This window comes from Hemibagrus wyckioides, linkage group LG17 (assembly GCF_019097595.1).
Source record: "Hemibagrus wyckioides isolate EC202008001 linkage group LG17, SWU_Hwy_1.0, whole genome shotgun sequence".
In the NCBI taxonomy this organism is placed as follows: domain Eukaryota; kingdom Metazoa; phylum Chordata; class Actinopteri; order Siluriformes; family Bagridae; genus Hemibagrus; species Hemibagrus wyckioides.
In genome coordinates, this window is record NC_080726.1 from 14,381,274 (window position 1) to 14,399,117 (window position 17,844).

A 17,844-nucleotide genomic window follows, 5' to 3' on the forward strand; every position below is an offset into this window, starting at 1 on the left:
ATAGCAGTCCTTTATATGTCAGGTTTCATGTTTTGGAGATTGAAAACACACACACCAATACATGGAGCTCAATATCACCACCACCCACGAAATTGTGTTTGTGTGTGTGTGTGTGTGTGTGTGTGTAAGAGAGGGACTCACTGGGCTACACAGATACCTGGATTATTCCTCAGATATAGTAAGCAGTGACTGATCCGGAAACATCGACTGAATAAAAAAAAAAATCTTGCTGACATGAGAGAGGTGGAAGCATTTCTTTCTTTACTTTGTCAGTGCCCTGCTTTCTGAATACTAAAAAAGAAAAGGCAACACGCTTCTTAAAATAAGAAGATATAGATTTTAATATCTTTATAAACATTTTTTTTTTTTGTATTATCTTCTGAGAACAACTTGTTAAACCATCGAATAACTAGGATGGTGTGATGCAGGAGAGTGAGAAAGAGAAAGAGAGAGACAGACAGAGAGACAGACAGAAAGACAGACGGAGAGACAGACAGAGGGCATAGTGAAGGAAGAAGGATTGTGCAGTTTCTTTGAAAATGGATTCTAAAGCATGTAAGAATCAAATAAAAAAAAATGAGAAAGCAAAAAATGTGAAGAAATGCACTTCTCTGCTTGAGAAGTAAAAAACCCTGTTGTCATCATAAATGTCATTCATTCATGGTTTTTGTCATGGTACCAATATTATCTGAGTCACAAGTCCATCTACCGGCTGACGAAACTGTTTACAGTTCATTATTATTTTACAAAGAATTTCTCAGTAGAGGAGGCACAAATCTCCAGCCATTCCCTGGACCTGTAACTGGAGATTGAACATCCATCCAGACTTTTCCCTCTGTCCAGCACAGACAAACTATCTTTCTCCCAGACCCCAGTTTTTTGTCCTATGGCTCCAAAAGTGCGTTTTTTTTTTGGCCATGGTATGTTGAAAATCACTATTATACATCACACCAAGTTATTTGAAGGAATATTGTCCCATTTCTTCATAGTATTGTTAAATTGTTGATTTCACAGCCTTTGAAGAGTGAAAGGTTGTCCATTTTAATAGGCAGTTCAGACAGAGGGATGTTTGCAAAAAAAAAAAGGTTCATCCCAATTTGACCTTAGTCCTCTAGGGGCACTTCCTGTTTCCATGCCCCATTAGCAGGTCATCTCTAGTTCCCAGCTCAGCCAAATCAAACAAACACAGAAGACAATAAACAAATACAACTCTTTAAATTTTCAGAGCTTTATATCCTAGACACACACACACACACGCACACACACACACACACACGCACATGCACACACACACACACACACACTGTTCTTGAAGCAAATGTACCCTGTTTGCTTCGTTAAACATTAATAGCAGCTTGTTATAATAGGCTCCATAATGCGTGGATGCAAAATAATCCAAACAGACTGTGCAAATGATGAAGATGCTTGTTGATGCGATGTTTGTAGCGAAATAAAATATGATATACGTATAGAGTTTTTGGCTTTTTGTATATTTTTATCTATTTGTCTGCACAGTTGGAGAGAATTGTATAGTTTAACTGACTAACTGCGTTTCCTTGCAAAATGCTGAAATAGGTTATAGCCTGACTGTTCAGGTGTAAGAGTGTAAGTCATTTTCAGAGTTCGATGTATTTTTTTTTCCCTCAGTGCCAGCAAATCTAGAAAGGAATATTTGGCAGCACATTACTGCAGTAAAATAAGGAGGATACAATTAAAAAGAAAACAGTTTCTGTCTGTTAATCCTGATTAATCTGCTAAAGTCAAATTTGACTAAAAATAGCAAAGTTGTGCTATGTTGTTGTTGTTATACATGGGTTCTTTTTTGACATATTCATTTATTTCCATAATGAGCACATTATGGTCGGGGATTAAGTGAATACACGGCACATATATTTCAGATGAGGCAATTATGTGTAGGATTACATTCAGTTGTTGTCAAAGAAAAAAATACATTATGTGTTTTGCCAACAAATGTGACTCAGGACATGCTGAAGGTAAAACTTGACTGGATTTACAAATAACACTTTATTTTGGATGATTTTGGAGGCAACAAAATGTGAATGTGTTAATATTATGTCACAATTTAATATTTTATCATTGGCAATTTGTATTATAATAATTTCTTATTTAGCAACATTTCAGTTGCATGTTTTATTCCAATTGCATGTCTTGCTGTTTAGCTATCACTTGTGATAATGTTATAATGACCCATCTAGATGTAAATGTAAATATTTTGGCAACAATGGCAGTGAAAGCATGTTTAGGCTGCCTGTACTGCTTCTCTTTCAATTCAATCTTCCATCCTCCTGCTCATATTAGGCATCTGATGTTCACTCAAATGTATCTATTTCACAGATATGTGCATATGATGCTTAAGCATGTGTGTCTATTTCAGTGTCTAACTGGCAAAGATCCTTAAACAGTATTTTACACATATTATTAAACATACACACAATGATCCCCCCACCCCAACCCCAAAACATACACACACACTTGCACACACAGAGACTTTTGTAAAGAGGCCTTGGAAGGCTGGAGCTAGAGTGGATCTGAGAGCTGCATTGTTTTCATTTAGCTACAATGCACCAGCATCAAGTTCACTGTATGATGAATCTAGCACTTAGCAGCACAAGAAGTCCCACAATACTCGAAAGAGGAAGGTGGAGCCACTGGGAATTGCCCATGTTGGTGGCCTGCTGGACCCCACTGGGGGGACGCACAGTGGTCCGGGGAGTACATTTATTCTTTCTCCGTGTGGTCAAACTATCAGGGGATGTGTGGCCATATTTCCCAGTGAAGTCAGATGAGGAAAACTCCTTGTCTGCCATTTCCTTTGATGTATGAACCTCATTTGGCCCTTTCCCTTTTCCGCCCCTGCTCTGCTGGCGTGTGCAGTTCCGAGAACGACCAGACCTCTGAGGAGTGACCAGATTCGGGGAATCTTCTGTTCCTGCCTGTACTCCATTAATCGCAGGGGGTGGTTGGGGCAAAGGTGTGGGCAGAGAGGAGAATTGTTCACCAAGGTGGGGGTGGTGAGGGCGTGGTTGTGGCGGCTGGCCAGGTTGAGGCTCTTGCTTCAGTGAGACCTTGTCTGTTCCAGCCCATGACTTGGTCTTGCTCTGGTGCAGGGACTCTGATCCAGAGCAATTGGGGAAGTCTTCTTTCCTCAGCTGCTTTAGGTCTTTTCCTGCCAGACTGGCCGGGGCCACACAGCCCACTGAAGATGTGGATCCACGGAACCTCTTAAGCCAGTCCCACAGAGACAGGGCCTTGCAGTCACATTCCCAAGGGTTGTCGTTCAGACGAAGATATTCCAAAGCACCCAGCATGGCCAGGCACTCACCAGATAGCTCTGTCAGGGAGTTGTTGAACAGATATAGTGTGGTGAGGCGCTTCAGGTCATGGAAAGCCAGTCGGTCCACCCACTGCAGCTGGTTGTGGTGCAGCAGCAGCCGGTCCAGAGCACGCAGTCCTCTGAAGGTGTTCTGGTGCAGGCTCCACAGGCGGTTCCCATGAAGAAACAAGTGGCTCAGGTTGTGTAGGTCCATAAAGATGTCATCCTGCAGGTACTCTAAGTGGTTATCCTTTTGAGACAAAGAGGAGAGAATTAAACATGACAAAAAACAAATGCATACCACATAAAAGCATGGGCAGTTATGAGACTTACTTGCAGGTATAAGTACTGCAGATTGCGGAGGCCCTGGAAGATGTTATTAGGCAGTGCACTCAATCCACAGCGGTACAGGTGGAGGGCATGAAGACGGTTAAGCCCATGAAAGGTCTCCGGAGATAGAGAACGCAGGTAGCGGTTGTCTCCCAGGTCTAGCTCCTCCAACAGAGTGAACCCTTGAAAGGTGGTGGGATCAATATAGGTGATGTTGTTGGAGTAGATCCACAGTGTTACTGTAGTGGGACTAAAATGACCCCTTAGCAACTGGTGGATTTTGTTATTCTGGAGGAAGATACGCTCACTGTGGGGAGGAATGCCCTCAGGTACAGAGAGAAAGTTGTGGGCCTGGCAACTGATGGTGCTGGGGGCAGAGTAGCAGATGCAGTGGCGCGGGCAGGACCAGGATAGCTCCAACCCACAGAGCACCAGCAGGAACTCAAGCCCACAGCCTAGAGAGACACACAGATGGAAGAAGAAAGGGGAAAGAATCAGAAAAGTGTTTCTGGAATACAGCCTAGCATGAGGTAAACCGTTTTCAGTTTATGGAATTTTGAGATCATAGGCAAGATGATCTATTTATGCACCATAAAGACCTGGGTAGGGTTGATTTAGGCATGAAGTTTTGTGGAATAATTTGGCAAAAATGAGCACAATTGACTGCGAGCATGGCAAGTAAACAATTCACACATAAGGCCAAGATAAAGCAAAAGTAGAATGGTAAGAAATTTACAAAGACACAATACAGCTGGACACAGCAAACAGACTGCCCAAGAATGGTAAATAAAAGAAGCTAAATGATAATGAATGACAAACGTATTACACAATCTGTTGGTAGCTACAGATTATCATGTGGTCAGTATGATTAGATCCTTTGGGAAGCTTGTCGACAGCTTGTGTATACAATAGTTATCCACTGTTGGTTGCCCAGGGAAACAAATGTGGATACCAAATTCCAATCTATCAGAAGTCTTTTGTTGTGGCAGGGGGTAATATAACTGAAAATTCAACCATTAAAATTCCACAAACCTATAAATTACGGTAGATATATGCTATATCATGATCAAGTATTCTGCAGCCAGCTATTATATGCAACTATCTGCCTAATTCTGCTGTTTAAATCAATCAATGAGCCTGCAAATGGTCTCACAGATGCTTAGTTATAGCTATGTTAAGCCTAAAATACAAAATATTTCTTTTCCAAGATACTCAGTTGGATTTATCCAGCAGTTCATCTAAAGAGAAGGGAGGAGAAGCTACATTTTTACACACTATGAGTCCCATTTGTACACAAGCGACAGCTGGTTTCTTTTTTCTCCAAAAATGTATTATTCAAAACACGATTGCTGTCATTCACTCAAAATCGATTCGCTCCCTCTGTCTCTTAACATCACTATAATCCTTAGTTCCTCCATTTGAAATGTAGGGCTAGGGAATTACTCTCTTACAAAAGACAAGCAGATATTTATTGGAATATTTTTTGAGGTAAGGCATTTTTCAAAAATCATGTGAGGCCGCTATAAATAGGTAATGTAATAGCTCCTAGCTGAATATCAAAATAGGGAATGAAAGTGCACATCAAAAAGAGTTGGACAGTCTTTAGTATGCCTGGTGAGCAGCCAGATTGAACACATCTCTTATACTATGGGACTCCACTTTTCTATAGTCCATGAGAAAACAATACAATACTGAAACTGTGAAACTGAAACTGAAACTGAAGAGTTGCCAAAACGCTTCCAAGTCCAGACACAGTATCTCGAGTTAAGTCCAAAGTCAAGCTAAGCTGGGTCCTTATCTTTTATTTTATTAGGAAATAAACAGTGCAGACAAGAGCATATATTGACTACATATGACTTTCCATTGAATAAACTGATATTTTGTAAAAATAGTAGTTTATGCATTGGAAAGTCACATGTAGTCAGTTTACCCTGAACCATGAAAGAGACAGACCACCATCATCTTCACCATGAAAATCAAAGAGACACAATAAGAATAATAAAGAAATTGAAGTTTAATACACTCACTGACCCTTTGGCTAAGCAATAGATCAGTCAGAATGGAATAATGACAAGATTATTAAATTGGTAAAGGATAGAAGTCCCTTTTTTATCTGAGCTGCATAGCCACTCCTTATCTGGGCTAAAACTGATCAAAAATGCAAGAGAGAAATTTGAGGAAGTCTAATTCAATTAAATTCACACATATAGCAAAAATAAATTCAGTGAATCTGAGAAATAAGCAGATTATTGTGCCAGGAAAATGACAAAAGCTGAACCTCACGAACAAAAAAAAACACATTATCTAGTAACAGAAACACAAAAGCCCAGTTTAGAGTGGAGATATTAAACTGGGATGTAAGATGGCTAATCCGAGAGGATATTTACAGTACAGAAGCATTAGGAGAATAAGGGGGGAAAATGTGCAAAGCTGTTCTGCTAGCTAAATCCAAGCTGGGCATCAAGGCTTCGCCTGTTTATTTGCCTTGTAACCACAAAGCTTAACTCCCTATGATTAGTATACACGATTAGAAAATTTTAAACCCTTAAAGGTTCTTTGGTTGTACTGGGGGAATTCTTGAAGGTTCTATGAAGAAAAATGCAAAAGAATGTTTCATTATACGAAAGGTTGAATGGTTTTAGGAGGCTAAGAACACACATATTTGTCTTATTATATTAATCCATTTATTATTAGGCTAAGATAATGTAGAGTGTGTGTACCAAACATCTCAAGTTACTACAGAAACATGTTAGAACGAGTGCATTAATGTAAACCTGTGAATTACAGCAAGCGCTACTGTCAAAGCTATAGAACAACACTGGTCAAAATGTGTTGATTAGTTAATCAACACATTTTTTCCATTCAGATCTGAAAAATCTGCAAAATAAACTTTTTAAATTCTATTTCTAAGCATGATTTTATCTGCTATCATAATGTGAGCTAATACAGCAGCTTGTCTTTGGCTGGAAGAAAAGGTGCCCATTGATGCCTAGGAAGGTTTGGGATATGCTTCTGAGCGACAGGGTTTCTATCTCTGTGCTCCACCCTGCAGCAGAAAAGTACCTCCAGAGACCTGCTGCTTCACACCTGTCACCTCCCTGATTGCAGCATGTGTGTGTGTGTGTCTCCTGGAACCCTCTCACCACAATTTACACCCCTCTGCATCTCCAGTTGAGTGTAGACACAGGAAGAATGAGAGTGAGAAAGGAGGTATTTTTAGCAATGCAGACAGATGCAAATGGGACACGAGAGCATGAAGGTGCATTATCATATTGCTTGACCACATAATGAGCCTCACTAAAGTGAATTACTGAGGTGGTTTGGACCACGTCATAGATTCTCCATTAACACGTCTATAGCTCCTCTGTGCCAATGATACCATTTTGAATTCCTGACAAAAGAGATAGATTTTTTTGCTGACGAACAATGGAGGTGTTATTCTAGTCAGTCTCGCTCGCCTCCTCCATCTCTCTGTCTGTTTCTCTCTTGCGCTCTCTCTCAGCACCTTTCCCCTTATCTGTCTGTGTATAATGGATGCAGCTGAGAGCTCGTTACAGGGAGAATGATTAAACAGGCTGTGACTGGGCTTGACGTTTACCCTGCCGACCCCATGGCCACAGTCCCTTTTCATGCCTTGCAGTCACCAAGAGGAAAATAACTAAATAAAGGCATGAAACAGAATGGCTTTGGTCCCTAGACAGACAGTGTAAAGTCAGTCTGTTGAATATCAATGAAGCATAGTTCACACTAAATTTGCCCTCATGAATAACACATCGCTGCTAATAGGAGAGAAGCAGTGTGTCTGTGACTCTGCACACCATTACACTGGACAAACTCAATTTCCTGTGTTTCTCTAAGGACCCTGATAAGCGCATGGCTGTTGCTACCTTGCTTGAATGGCCCAATAAATAACATGCTTTCCCTTAAGAGTTGGTCACATTGATGTTCATATTTACACACCTAAAAAAAGAATCAAGTTAAAGGGCAAAGCAATAAGTGACGATAGATTGGTTTGATTTCTGCTGCCATCATAGGTAACGTTAGTTAATGTTTTATCTATACAGCAGAAATGTAAAAACTTCAGTTATTTTAGTGAAATTAGTCCAGATCTTTTTTCTATCCTATTATGGTCTCATACTTCAAATTCATTAGGGTTTATAGTCTGCCACTGAGTTTGGGTTTGTTAAGTTAAGAAGAATGGAAAGCCAATGAAATCCACTCACATCGTCCTCGCTTCTTTGAATTCACACAGATTTCTCATGACGAAAAACAAAAAACCAAAACACCTTAACCAAAGACAAAGTAAGATTAATAGGTGGCCTTTAGTTTAAAGATGATCCTTAAAATTAGTTTTGGATTGTGTTATATTTATTCGTTATATATTTTCATTAAGTTAAAATGGACAGAAATGCAGTTGGCAGCAAGGCAAAGGGGGAAATGGTAGCTTAGTATTTTTAGGTGTTGGACTAGTGATCAAAAGGTTGTAAGCTTGAAACCCAGGTCCAAGGGCCACTGCTGGGCCCTTAAGCAAGGCCCTTAACCCTTAATTGCTCAGTTGCACTGGATAAAGGTGTCTGCAAAATGCTATAAATGTAAACAAAACCCTTTTAAATCATTATTTGTAGCAAGAACTGGAAGATCCAAATGAAAATTTAAGGAGTGTCTTTTAAGTTATACTGAACTTACTACTAATCCTGTAGGTACGATTGATCATTCCGATGAATTTCAACCATGTTTAAAGCTACTGAATATATAATTTATATATATATAAACTATACCGAGCTATATATTTACCTATACACCTGACCTTTGCTTGGCTTTTTTTAAGTGCTTTTACAGTATAATAGCTGTAGTAAACACACAGGAAACTTTTCTGCCTGAAAATGGTCCTTCCTGACTGTCAATTATTTAAAGGCAAGCTAGAAACAGGAAGTTAATAATTCAAAGCTAAGCAATATGTCCTAAATTTAATGGGACATAAAAGAAACTAATGGAAAGCTGCCAAAATGTCAGACTTACCTGTAGAAATAGCTAAGGTGCTAAAGCATGTCTAGAATCTTCTTGGTGCATTACAGACTCAAAATCCCAATGTAGTTTAAAATTCCAGCTAATTAAACTGCGTCTGATTTGTGGTGAAGTGAACGGAGACGTGAATGACAATCTAGCCTTATCTCAGGTCTTCAAAACAATTTACTGAAAAGCCTGGGAAGATACGGCTGATCACTGGAAGATATGTTTAAAGAAAAAGTATAAGACTTGTCTAGGATTAATTAGATTTGTGGGTATGATTGTGTTTCCTTATTTACTATAGTCTAGAGTTCGAGAAATGGCAATAACTGCTTTCCCACAACATCCTGTTAATTCTGTTTGTCTTTTTAATAGACCTGGAATTCAATTCAAGTTCAGCAAGTCACTAATTAGTCTAAACATCATTATTGTGATTGTATTGCTGTTCTTGGTTAAATGCAACAATCATTGAGGGTGCTTATATGCTTAAATGGCATTAGTAGAGCAAATGTTTTGCTTCTAATGAAAGCTAATGAAAGTAACACCGCCTGCTTTATGGTTCTTAGCTAATTGGAAGTATAATGAAACGGTAAAGATCTCTGATGGACTAAAGGGCATCATCCCACCTCAATGTGTCTTGTTGGTGGAAAATTCAAGTTCATGCTTAAAGGCCTGATATTACTGATAACCACTGTGTACCACTGACCAGGGGTAATATTCAGGATTCCGGAGGAAGAGAGACTCTATCTCTCTTTCTGGTACTAAAAATGTGGACTTATTTATTCAGCACTTTATCTTGGTCAGGGTGGAGGTGGATGTGGAGACTGGATATAAAAAAGAATACAGCAGAAATATTAAACTGTAACTTTAGTTGTTTCTGGTATGACACCATTAACTCTGTACCTTTGGTATAGTCTACTTATATAGTCTACTTTTAAAGCTTTATTTAAAAAGATCTAATTATGCATCTTAAATCCTTCTTTTTTTTACCTCCTCTTCCAGCGAACATACATAACACAGTAAAGAATCTGGATATCTTTTTTTTTCTCAGATACATAAAATATATATTAAACAACATTATACAATTTCCTTGTCTATAAATGCCTTGCAGACATTTACAATGTAAGCATTTCCCTATAAAGCAATGGAAAAATTGTATTACATCATCCTTATTATTATCCTTAATATGCCATACTATGATTTCCTGAGCTCAGCTGCACTTGCCTTTAACATAATCCAAAGGCTCAGCTCACATGAGCTCCTCCAAATTCAAATGTACCCCCTGGGTATGGTACTAACTCTGCAGCATTGACTATAAGGACCTCTCTCATTTCTCTACCTGTCAGTGCATTATTAACCGCTTGAGTAAAGCAGGCAGAATCTGTGACTAGTTTGGAAGCTGAGGCAGAATTACATTTTTTCCAAATCTAACACAGAGTGGAAGAGACCTTAGAGAACAACCATGTATTCTGGATGGAATAAAAATACAACTTATGTAGTTGGTTATAAGAGAGCTCTGTGGACATGACCAATATGTTATAATTGTTTTTATTTAAAGAACTGAACCATGGAGATAGAACGGGAAGCAATCTTTAGGGCACTGGTCCTTGGCCTAGTCTCAGTAGAATAGAGGCCTGGAGCCTACAATTACATCTAACCCACTCCTCTGTGTTTTGACCGATATACCAGTATAATATTCACAGCAGTGACCTGGGTGATGAGGGAGACATATCCCATGTCAAATATTTCCTCAGCTTAGTCAACATGATTTGCTTGATGTTTTTGCATGCGTTTTTCTTCCTGATATGTTGCTACAGTGTGATAATAGATCGCTCTGGCACCTCTTAACCGATGTGTGTGATGTGCCAGTAGATTTGATTAACACTGGAGGTGCAACTTGCGAAGCTCGCAGGAGGGTGTCTGGTGCATACAAAAAAAGCTGATAAGATACTTGAGAGATTATTTTCTATTCTATTACTTTGATAAGATATTTTCGAGATTACTTGCGTGTGCACGGCACTGTCAATCTTTGATAATAAGGGTTTCATGGCAAATGAATATGTGCCCTTAAATAAACAAACAAACACACTCGCTATAAGAAAGCAAGAAGAAAGTATAGGCGAAGTGACAACGATGCTTTTCCAGCTGACAAATCGGAGGAGCTAAAAATAGTTGGGCTAAACAAGCTGCTGCCATATGGAGCATGTAAAGAATACAGAGGGGAATTTGGGGGTGGAGGGAGACTGAATTTGTTACTGGGAAAGCATTTAAAGGTGCAGGAGAGAGAGGCAGTGGTTGACGGCCAAAGAAAGCACAGATGTTTAATACCGCCATTTTAATTAAAAGGATTTCAATAAATGTCAGAGTGGCATTAATTCCTTTTAGTTAGTTTCAGACAAAGGAGGAGGACATTTCATTGTTTGTTCAATGTGCAGTTACTGTGAGCAGTAATTCGGTGAGCAGTGGCAGGGGTACAGGGACATCTAGAGCAATCAGACCCAGACAACACTCCACATGCTGGGTCTGATTACAGTGCAGGTCGAGAAGCTGCCGATCACTGGATGAAGAGGACAGTTTTATATTTATCCTGTATGATTCATAGGGCAAATCTGTGCACTCCTTTATTTGCCCACATTCCATCAAAGCTATGGTATGTGTAAATAAAAATGGGAGGTTCTAATGGAGGCCCTTGTCTGATTATGCATTATGGGATATGTTGACATTCTTATATTTTATCTTGGAAGTTGTAGCTCGGTGGTTAACATGATGGACTACAGATCAGAAGGTGGTGAATTCAAATCCCAGTACTTCTAGCTGCCACTGCTGGGCCCTTATGTGAAGCCATTTTGTCTTTTTCATGCAACTGAATCCATATAGTTAGTTTCATTCAGCTTTAATCTTGAATCAAAAACAATCATAGTTGCAACCTAGCCACAATTGTCACTAAATCTCTGAAAGTCTGAAAGCTACAGGATTTCCTCATTTGAAAATAGCTGGGAAATAACTGCTGATTAATTCAGTTGCCTAAATTTCATTCATACATAGTGTGACAGACATTCTGTATTTTCTTACGATCTGAACTGATTAGGCTTACGAACATTTTGCAAGGGCAAGTAGCTATCCAAATACACGATCAAAGCCTGATATTTACTGGAAGAAAAGGACCCTTAGCTAGCAAGGTTTCAGACATCTTTATGCAGACTGACAGTTTTTCCCCACTGCTTTTGTTAAACTGGCTCAGTACCTGATGTAATCTTTGCAGGAACACAGCCAAGGCAAGGTTAGCAAGTAACCTAAATAAATAAAATCATTTCACAACCCACTACTAGACACCATGTACAACCTTTTAAGCCACTCTAGGATAAGAGCATAGCTAATAATTTGTTCTCTCTCTCTCTCTCTCTCTCTCTCTCTCTCTGACTTCACTTCTACTGCTGTGGCTCTTCTCACCCTCCAGATCTGCCTGATTCATTCTGATTTTCTACTTCTTGGAGCAGACTGCACTCTGGCACTTTTTTTTGCCACTGTGGATGGTTTCAATAGATATCCGTAAAAGATTTGCAGATCTAAAAAAAACAAAACAAAGACAAAATAGTGCATGCCTAAACCTCACACTTGCTTCAGTGGATACTGTAGACTCATACTAGCTGCTCTGCTCTTCCATATTCATGATCTGCTGCTATAATCATAAAGATGTCCTGTGCTTATCCCAGGACAGTTATTCGTATCATGCTTACTGTGAAGATCCTTTCAACTCACTTAGTAATGAGTAATGCTTTATAATCCCACTACCATTCTATATATTCACAATCTATCCAAATTCATGTAAAGCTGATTTGTGATAATATCTATTATTAAAGCCGTTATAAATTTACAATGTTCTATTCATTCTGTTTTGTGGAGTATATTCTGGGCTTTTAGTGTATATAAATTTGATCACTAGTTATTAAACACAGGAGATATGAAAGCTTGACTGAAAGTGTTACAGCCAACCCAATGTTTACAATGGAGAAGCACTGAACTCAATGTTAAATGTCAGTTACTCTCTAGTCACCTCGCCTGACAGGTAGCACACAGCTCTAACGATGTGTGGGATCTTATGGGCAAAAACTGAGAAAAAAAATAATAAAAATCACAAAATAGAGAGGTGGTCAAGGAAAATTGGTCAATACAATGTGTCATTTCCTCAAAAGGAGTTGAAGTCTAGGCTCTATTGTGTTGAAATTCATTATCATTCATGTGGCACAGAGAAGCCAGTCAGTCTCAAAGACTACATCGTGTGAATATGGAATAGGCAACAGTAGGACCTTCTTTCAATGAATACTGGATTGTGACAGTGCTCACAAAACATGACGTCAAGTACATTTTGTGACAAGTCAGAAATTTGTCTCGACCTCCAACAGCAGCCTGGAACACTGTGAAGTGTGCCTTGAAATGTGAAATGTTCATGACAAAACCCTGCCATGACAAAACCCTCCTTTATTTCTCACTTCCTGGTGTGACTATTGAATATCTGTAATCTTGACATGATGATCACCTATTACTGGTAAAATATCGAGAAGACTGGGTTGGATTTCTGCACACTGAAGTCTAGTGGATATGCTACATGCTTGCTGAAGGAACAAACTGACTACAAGTGTTTTGTGGTGAGTGATTTAGAGTTGCAGTGCACTTTGCCCAGGGCAGCCCTTGCATGCCCAGGTGACCTGTAGCAGCAGCAAAGGCTTGCTTTTGTAGCTCACCTCAATTCATTATTATTGGCAACCCTTAAGAGATCTCTGATCTTTCCCCCAAACAAAAAGACTTTCCTTCAAATGTACCTGTACAAGCTGCAGCTAGCTTGCATACTAACCACTCTCTTGGCCCAGATTTGCAGGAGATGAATTATTCAATGCAGGTGATTTTTTTACTGTAAGAACACACACACACACACACCACATTTAGAGCTACAGGGCACCACATTTGGGTGAAGCCAAGCAGAAAATGGCAGAGAAAAGCAGCTCACAATAGCAGCTGATTAGAGTTGAGTATGGAGGAGCTGACTAGCTGTACAGTCATTACTACTCTTACAGATCTGATCAGTGCTCACAGGCAACCTGCAGGAAGGAGACCTCTTTAGTCTTACTCCTGACCTACACACGGCCCTGTTAACAATCATTTCGTTTGCGCACAACCCATACACAGACGGACGCCACATATATAAGCCCATTTGAATCTGTTTCACTGCACCTAACACACATCTGTGACCTTAAAACTTAGAGCCACTGACACTGATGTGAATGTATAGGCAGATAATGACTCACAGTGGAGGGTTGAACACCTGCTCTGAGAGCAATATTAGGAAGAACAGCATGCACATGTTTTTCCACTTGAGGCAGAAAAGCAGGAGACATGAGGGACTGCAATCTTAGGGAAGTAATCCATTTTCATTAAGAGTACCTTCTTAAATGTTGTGAGTCTTTCCATTGATCCTGCTTTAATGTCAAGTCATTAACTGTACTGGGCTTAGTCACTGCTTAAATTAATGAAGTCCTTGCACGTTCTATAGGCCTTCACTACAGCAGAAGAAATACACGCAGCCATTTCTCTTTCTCTAAACTCAGGGTCATGTGTGAATGTGTCCTTCTTTGCTCCACAATCCTTTAGCCTGTTTGCTGTCTTTCCTTCAATTGCTGCCTTTTGTATTCATCATCATTCCAGCCAAGCCCTGTTTCATATCTCTATTACAAAGACATACATATCAATCTTCTCGAGCTGTTTACTTCACTTTACTGCTTTATAGCTGTCCTTGAATCTTTCTATTCCCTTCAATATTTCTCCCTCATTTTTTTTTCTATGACTGACTCTTCAGCTACCTGCTTACCTCCTCAACACAGGCCTTCTAATGCATCCCTACGTTAGGCTCAGCCAGATTTTCCACTTCAATTACAAGGTGACATGGACTATATTTCCTCTCTTGCACACATTTTCAATTACGCTTGCATTAAAAACGATTTTCCACCCTCTCCTCTCTCTGTTTCTCTTTTACGATGTGATCTCTCTCGCTCCTTCTTCCCCTCTTCCCCATTCTCTCTCCCTCTCTTTTGTGGTATCCTCCATGCTTCCATGCTGTCACTCCCCCCACCCCCCGCCCCCCTCACTGTTTTCTTGCTTGGTAGTAAGCAGCAGCATAGCAGCTTTAGCTGGATAAAAACACAGTCAGCATGCAGGCCTGATTAAAGCAAAGCCAGTCTGGACGTTAGAGATAGTACAGCAGCTTATGGGATTCACTGAGTCATACGCAAGCAGCACAACGCTCGAAGGCTACTTCAAAGTCTCCTCTAAACCAGCTTTCAAAACATGTCAATTCAATCATGCTAATTTCCATTATAGTTTCTATTACATGGACCCTACTTTTCAAGCCATGAAAAAGGGATCTAAGGATCATGAATGCTACATTTTGGCTATTATACTGAACTATCACTTCATTGTGAGAGAGGTAAAATGTGAGTGGGAGAGGATAAAGCATAACTAATTGTATCCTATTTTATTTTAAGTCGCTTTCCCTAAACAAACACTGCTTTGCTTATAGTCTTAGTGTGTTTTTCTTTCTGTGTGTGCATTCTGATTGCATCTGGTTGAATCCAGTACAGAGATAGCACTAATTTAATAAGATCCTGAATAAAGCGGTAATTTGTGGCTTGTGTGTGTAGATAGAGGGCATGTTGTGGGTCAAGTGTAAAGTAGGGGGTTGGAAACAACAGTTAAGTGGGGATTTGTATGTGTTAATTGTTTTCCACAGCCATGGCCTATTCCTAATTACAAGTCAAGTACAATTCTAATTAAAGGCAGTGAAATCCTATTCAAAAATAGTGAATGAAATAAAAGTGTAGACCTGAGTGTGTGTGTGTGTGTGTGTGTGTGCGTGTTGTGTTCATAATGTCTACATAAATCAAAATCAGACTCAAGTTGAATGGTTTTGGGATTAGTGATGCAAGGTGTGATGAATATCTAACATTAAGCCAGCATTACTGTAGTAATAAGTATAATATAGTAATAAGATAACTTTTGATTTTTTTAGTATTCGCCAATACGGAGTCTGAAGCCAGGCACATCTCTGCTGTGTTTCTATCTGAGCTAGAGGCAGGAAAATGATCATCACACTTTCATTTAAATCTATTTTGGCAACTTCAGTATTCCATTATCAGTTAATTCGAGTAGAATTTTGTTTCAAGTCATGTCAAGAAGCTTGACTTCACTTGTTTTGAGAGATATTAACTGTTTATTTTTTAATAATTAATGGAATAAGTCTAGTTCAAGAGCTACCGAATCCACTGATGAAAACCTCACCCTCTCTCAAGCAGATCTCAATCTCCTGTTTACTAATTACTGAATTGTTTTTGCCAAAGTGTCCTGAAGAGGGTGCTAACGAAACAGGCTGGATGGACAGTGGCCAGCAACTGAAAGAAGATGAAGTGGGTCACTTTGCTCTCGTTTGCTCTTGAGCTCTCTTCATTACTAAGCCCGATTTGTCCGATCTGCCAGCTGTAATTACCAAAACGTTCACCTAAAAACATGACATGAGAAAGTGGGCCACTGAAGAACTGGTATATTTCTGCTTGTTTTGTTTCCTCATATCGGTCTATAAATAAGTGTTATAGCATAAAGTTACTTTGCGACAAGTCCAGTTACAAGCAATCATTATACATCATGATTTTCTATAGAGAAATTGTGGTTTTATGATTTGGACTTTACTGTATATCAGAAGCATCACTGCAGTTTAAACAGTGACCAATTAAAGCACACATATGTTCATGTACTTCGACAGATCATCAGGAGCAACAAACCAGATTTTTTTCTCTCACTTAATGTTGTCTGTATACATTTTTCCCCACCCAGCCTGCGTGATTGCTGCTGTGTGCTGCTGGTAATGAGCTCTTCATGCTGAGTTTTATCTTTAAGATGTTTTATCAGGTTACTTCTAATTGTAGGAAGATGCTGTAGTTCCTCCTTCTTGATGTTTTCACACAGCAAGGTTTGCAGTCTGCGTCACTTTGATCAATTGTGAAATAAATCCAGATCACTGTCATTTCTTGTCTTCTGTTTATTAGCACAGGAGTATACCCTAGCCCTGTATCACATATCACCTGATATCATTTCAGATGCTGGGAAAAGAGCAACTTCTGTGAATATGAGTAGGAGTAAATGTGCTTAGTATCAGGCTACCCAGTTGGTATCAATGCAAACTTAGTAATAAGTCATAACAAGTTTATGACATGGTAATTTTTTTTTTTCAAGTGCCAAAAATGCTAATGTAATGCCTGCATTTCAGTGGTATTAATTTGAGCATGCAATTGGCATTTTTATATCATACGTCAAAATTTATGTCCTAAATGTATATATTTTTAAATATATTTCTATAAACCTGCTTTAAATTTCCATTCTTAAAAGCACTATACATATACAACTGAACTGAATACCATGTATGCTACTTTACCCCTGATATTTTGCTATGCTATTTTTTTTTAGATAGAGACACCTAAAATAATTATAGCAACCAGACGAAACAAACAAACCCTGTTAGCTTGAAAGTCAAGACAATCTGTAAGCCCTGTTAATCAATCAACTTGCACTGTTTTTTTTTGCAGATGTTGCAACTTTGTGTGTTTTTATCTACATTACCCTTTAGTAAATTAGAATCTCTGTGTGCTGTCATGGGAAAGATGATTTTTGCTCAGTCATCACATTGTTGTTAAGCCGTATGTTTGTTTTGTCAGCAGAGTAACTTATAAAAATTCATTTCCAGCCCTCTGCGCCAAAACCAACACAATATAAACCCTACAAACTGTGACAGCTCGAGTAAATTTAAAGGCTGTCTCTTGTAGCGTTCTGTCTATTCCCACCGCAACACCAACATTTATGGATATTTACTGTTATATTAAATGCACCGCAGAGTTACAAAGTTCTGGCCCTGTCATGATTTTATACTGGCCCTCAGAGGTAAAGTGAGAGTTCTGGCTGTAAGAGACAGAAATGAGTAACCTGAGATATGTTTTTGGAGAGACAGCTGGCTCAAGGAGTCAAAACATAATGTCTGTTTCTCAGGACTCTTTCACAGTAGATTGACTTAGGAAAAAATGCACTTGCACTGTGCATCTCTTCCCATTGGGGGTATTATCTTCGCACATCCCTGT

The 17,844-nt window shown here is 39.2% G+C and overlaps 1 protein-coding gene across 2 annotated transcripts in view; it reads right to left on the reverse strand.

The window, feature by feature from the left end:
- Nucleotides 1-353: 353 nt before the first annotated feature.
- The window catches only part of rtn4rl1b (reticulon 4 receptor-like 1b), a 168,666-nt gene continuing 151,175 nt past the window's right edge, over nucleotides 354-17,844 (reverse strand). For both annotated transcript variants that reach the window (XM_058414552.1, XM_058414551.1), the window contains exons 2-3: nucleotides 3,668-4,119; nucleotides 354-3,584 (exon numbers count right to left, since the gene is read on the reverse strand). In XM_058414552.1, coding sequence (XP_058270535.1) covers nucleotides 2,598-3,584; nucleotides 3,668-4,119 — 1,439 coding nt within the window. In that variant the 3' untranslated portion in view covers nucleotides 354-2,597. The remainder of the gene's footprint in view (nucleotides 3,585-3,667; nucleotides 4,120-17,844) is intronic.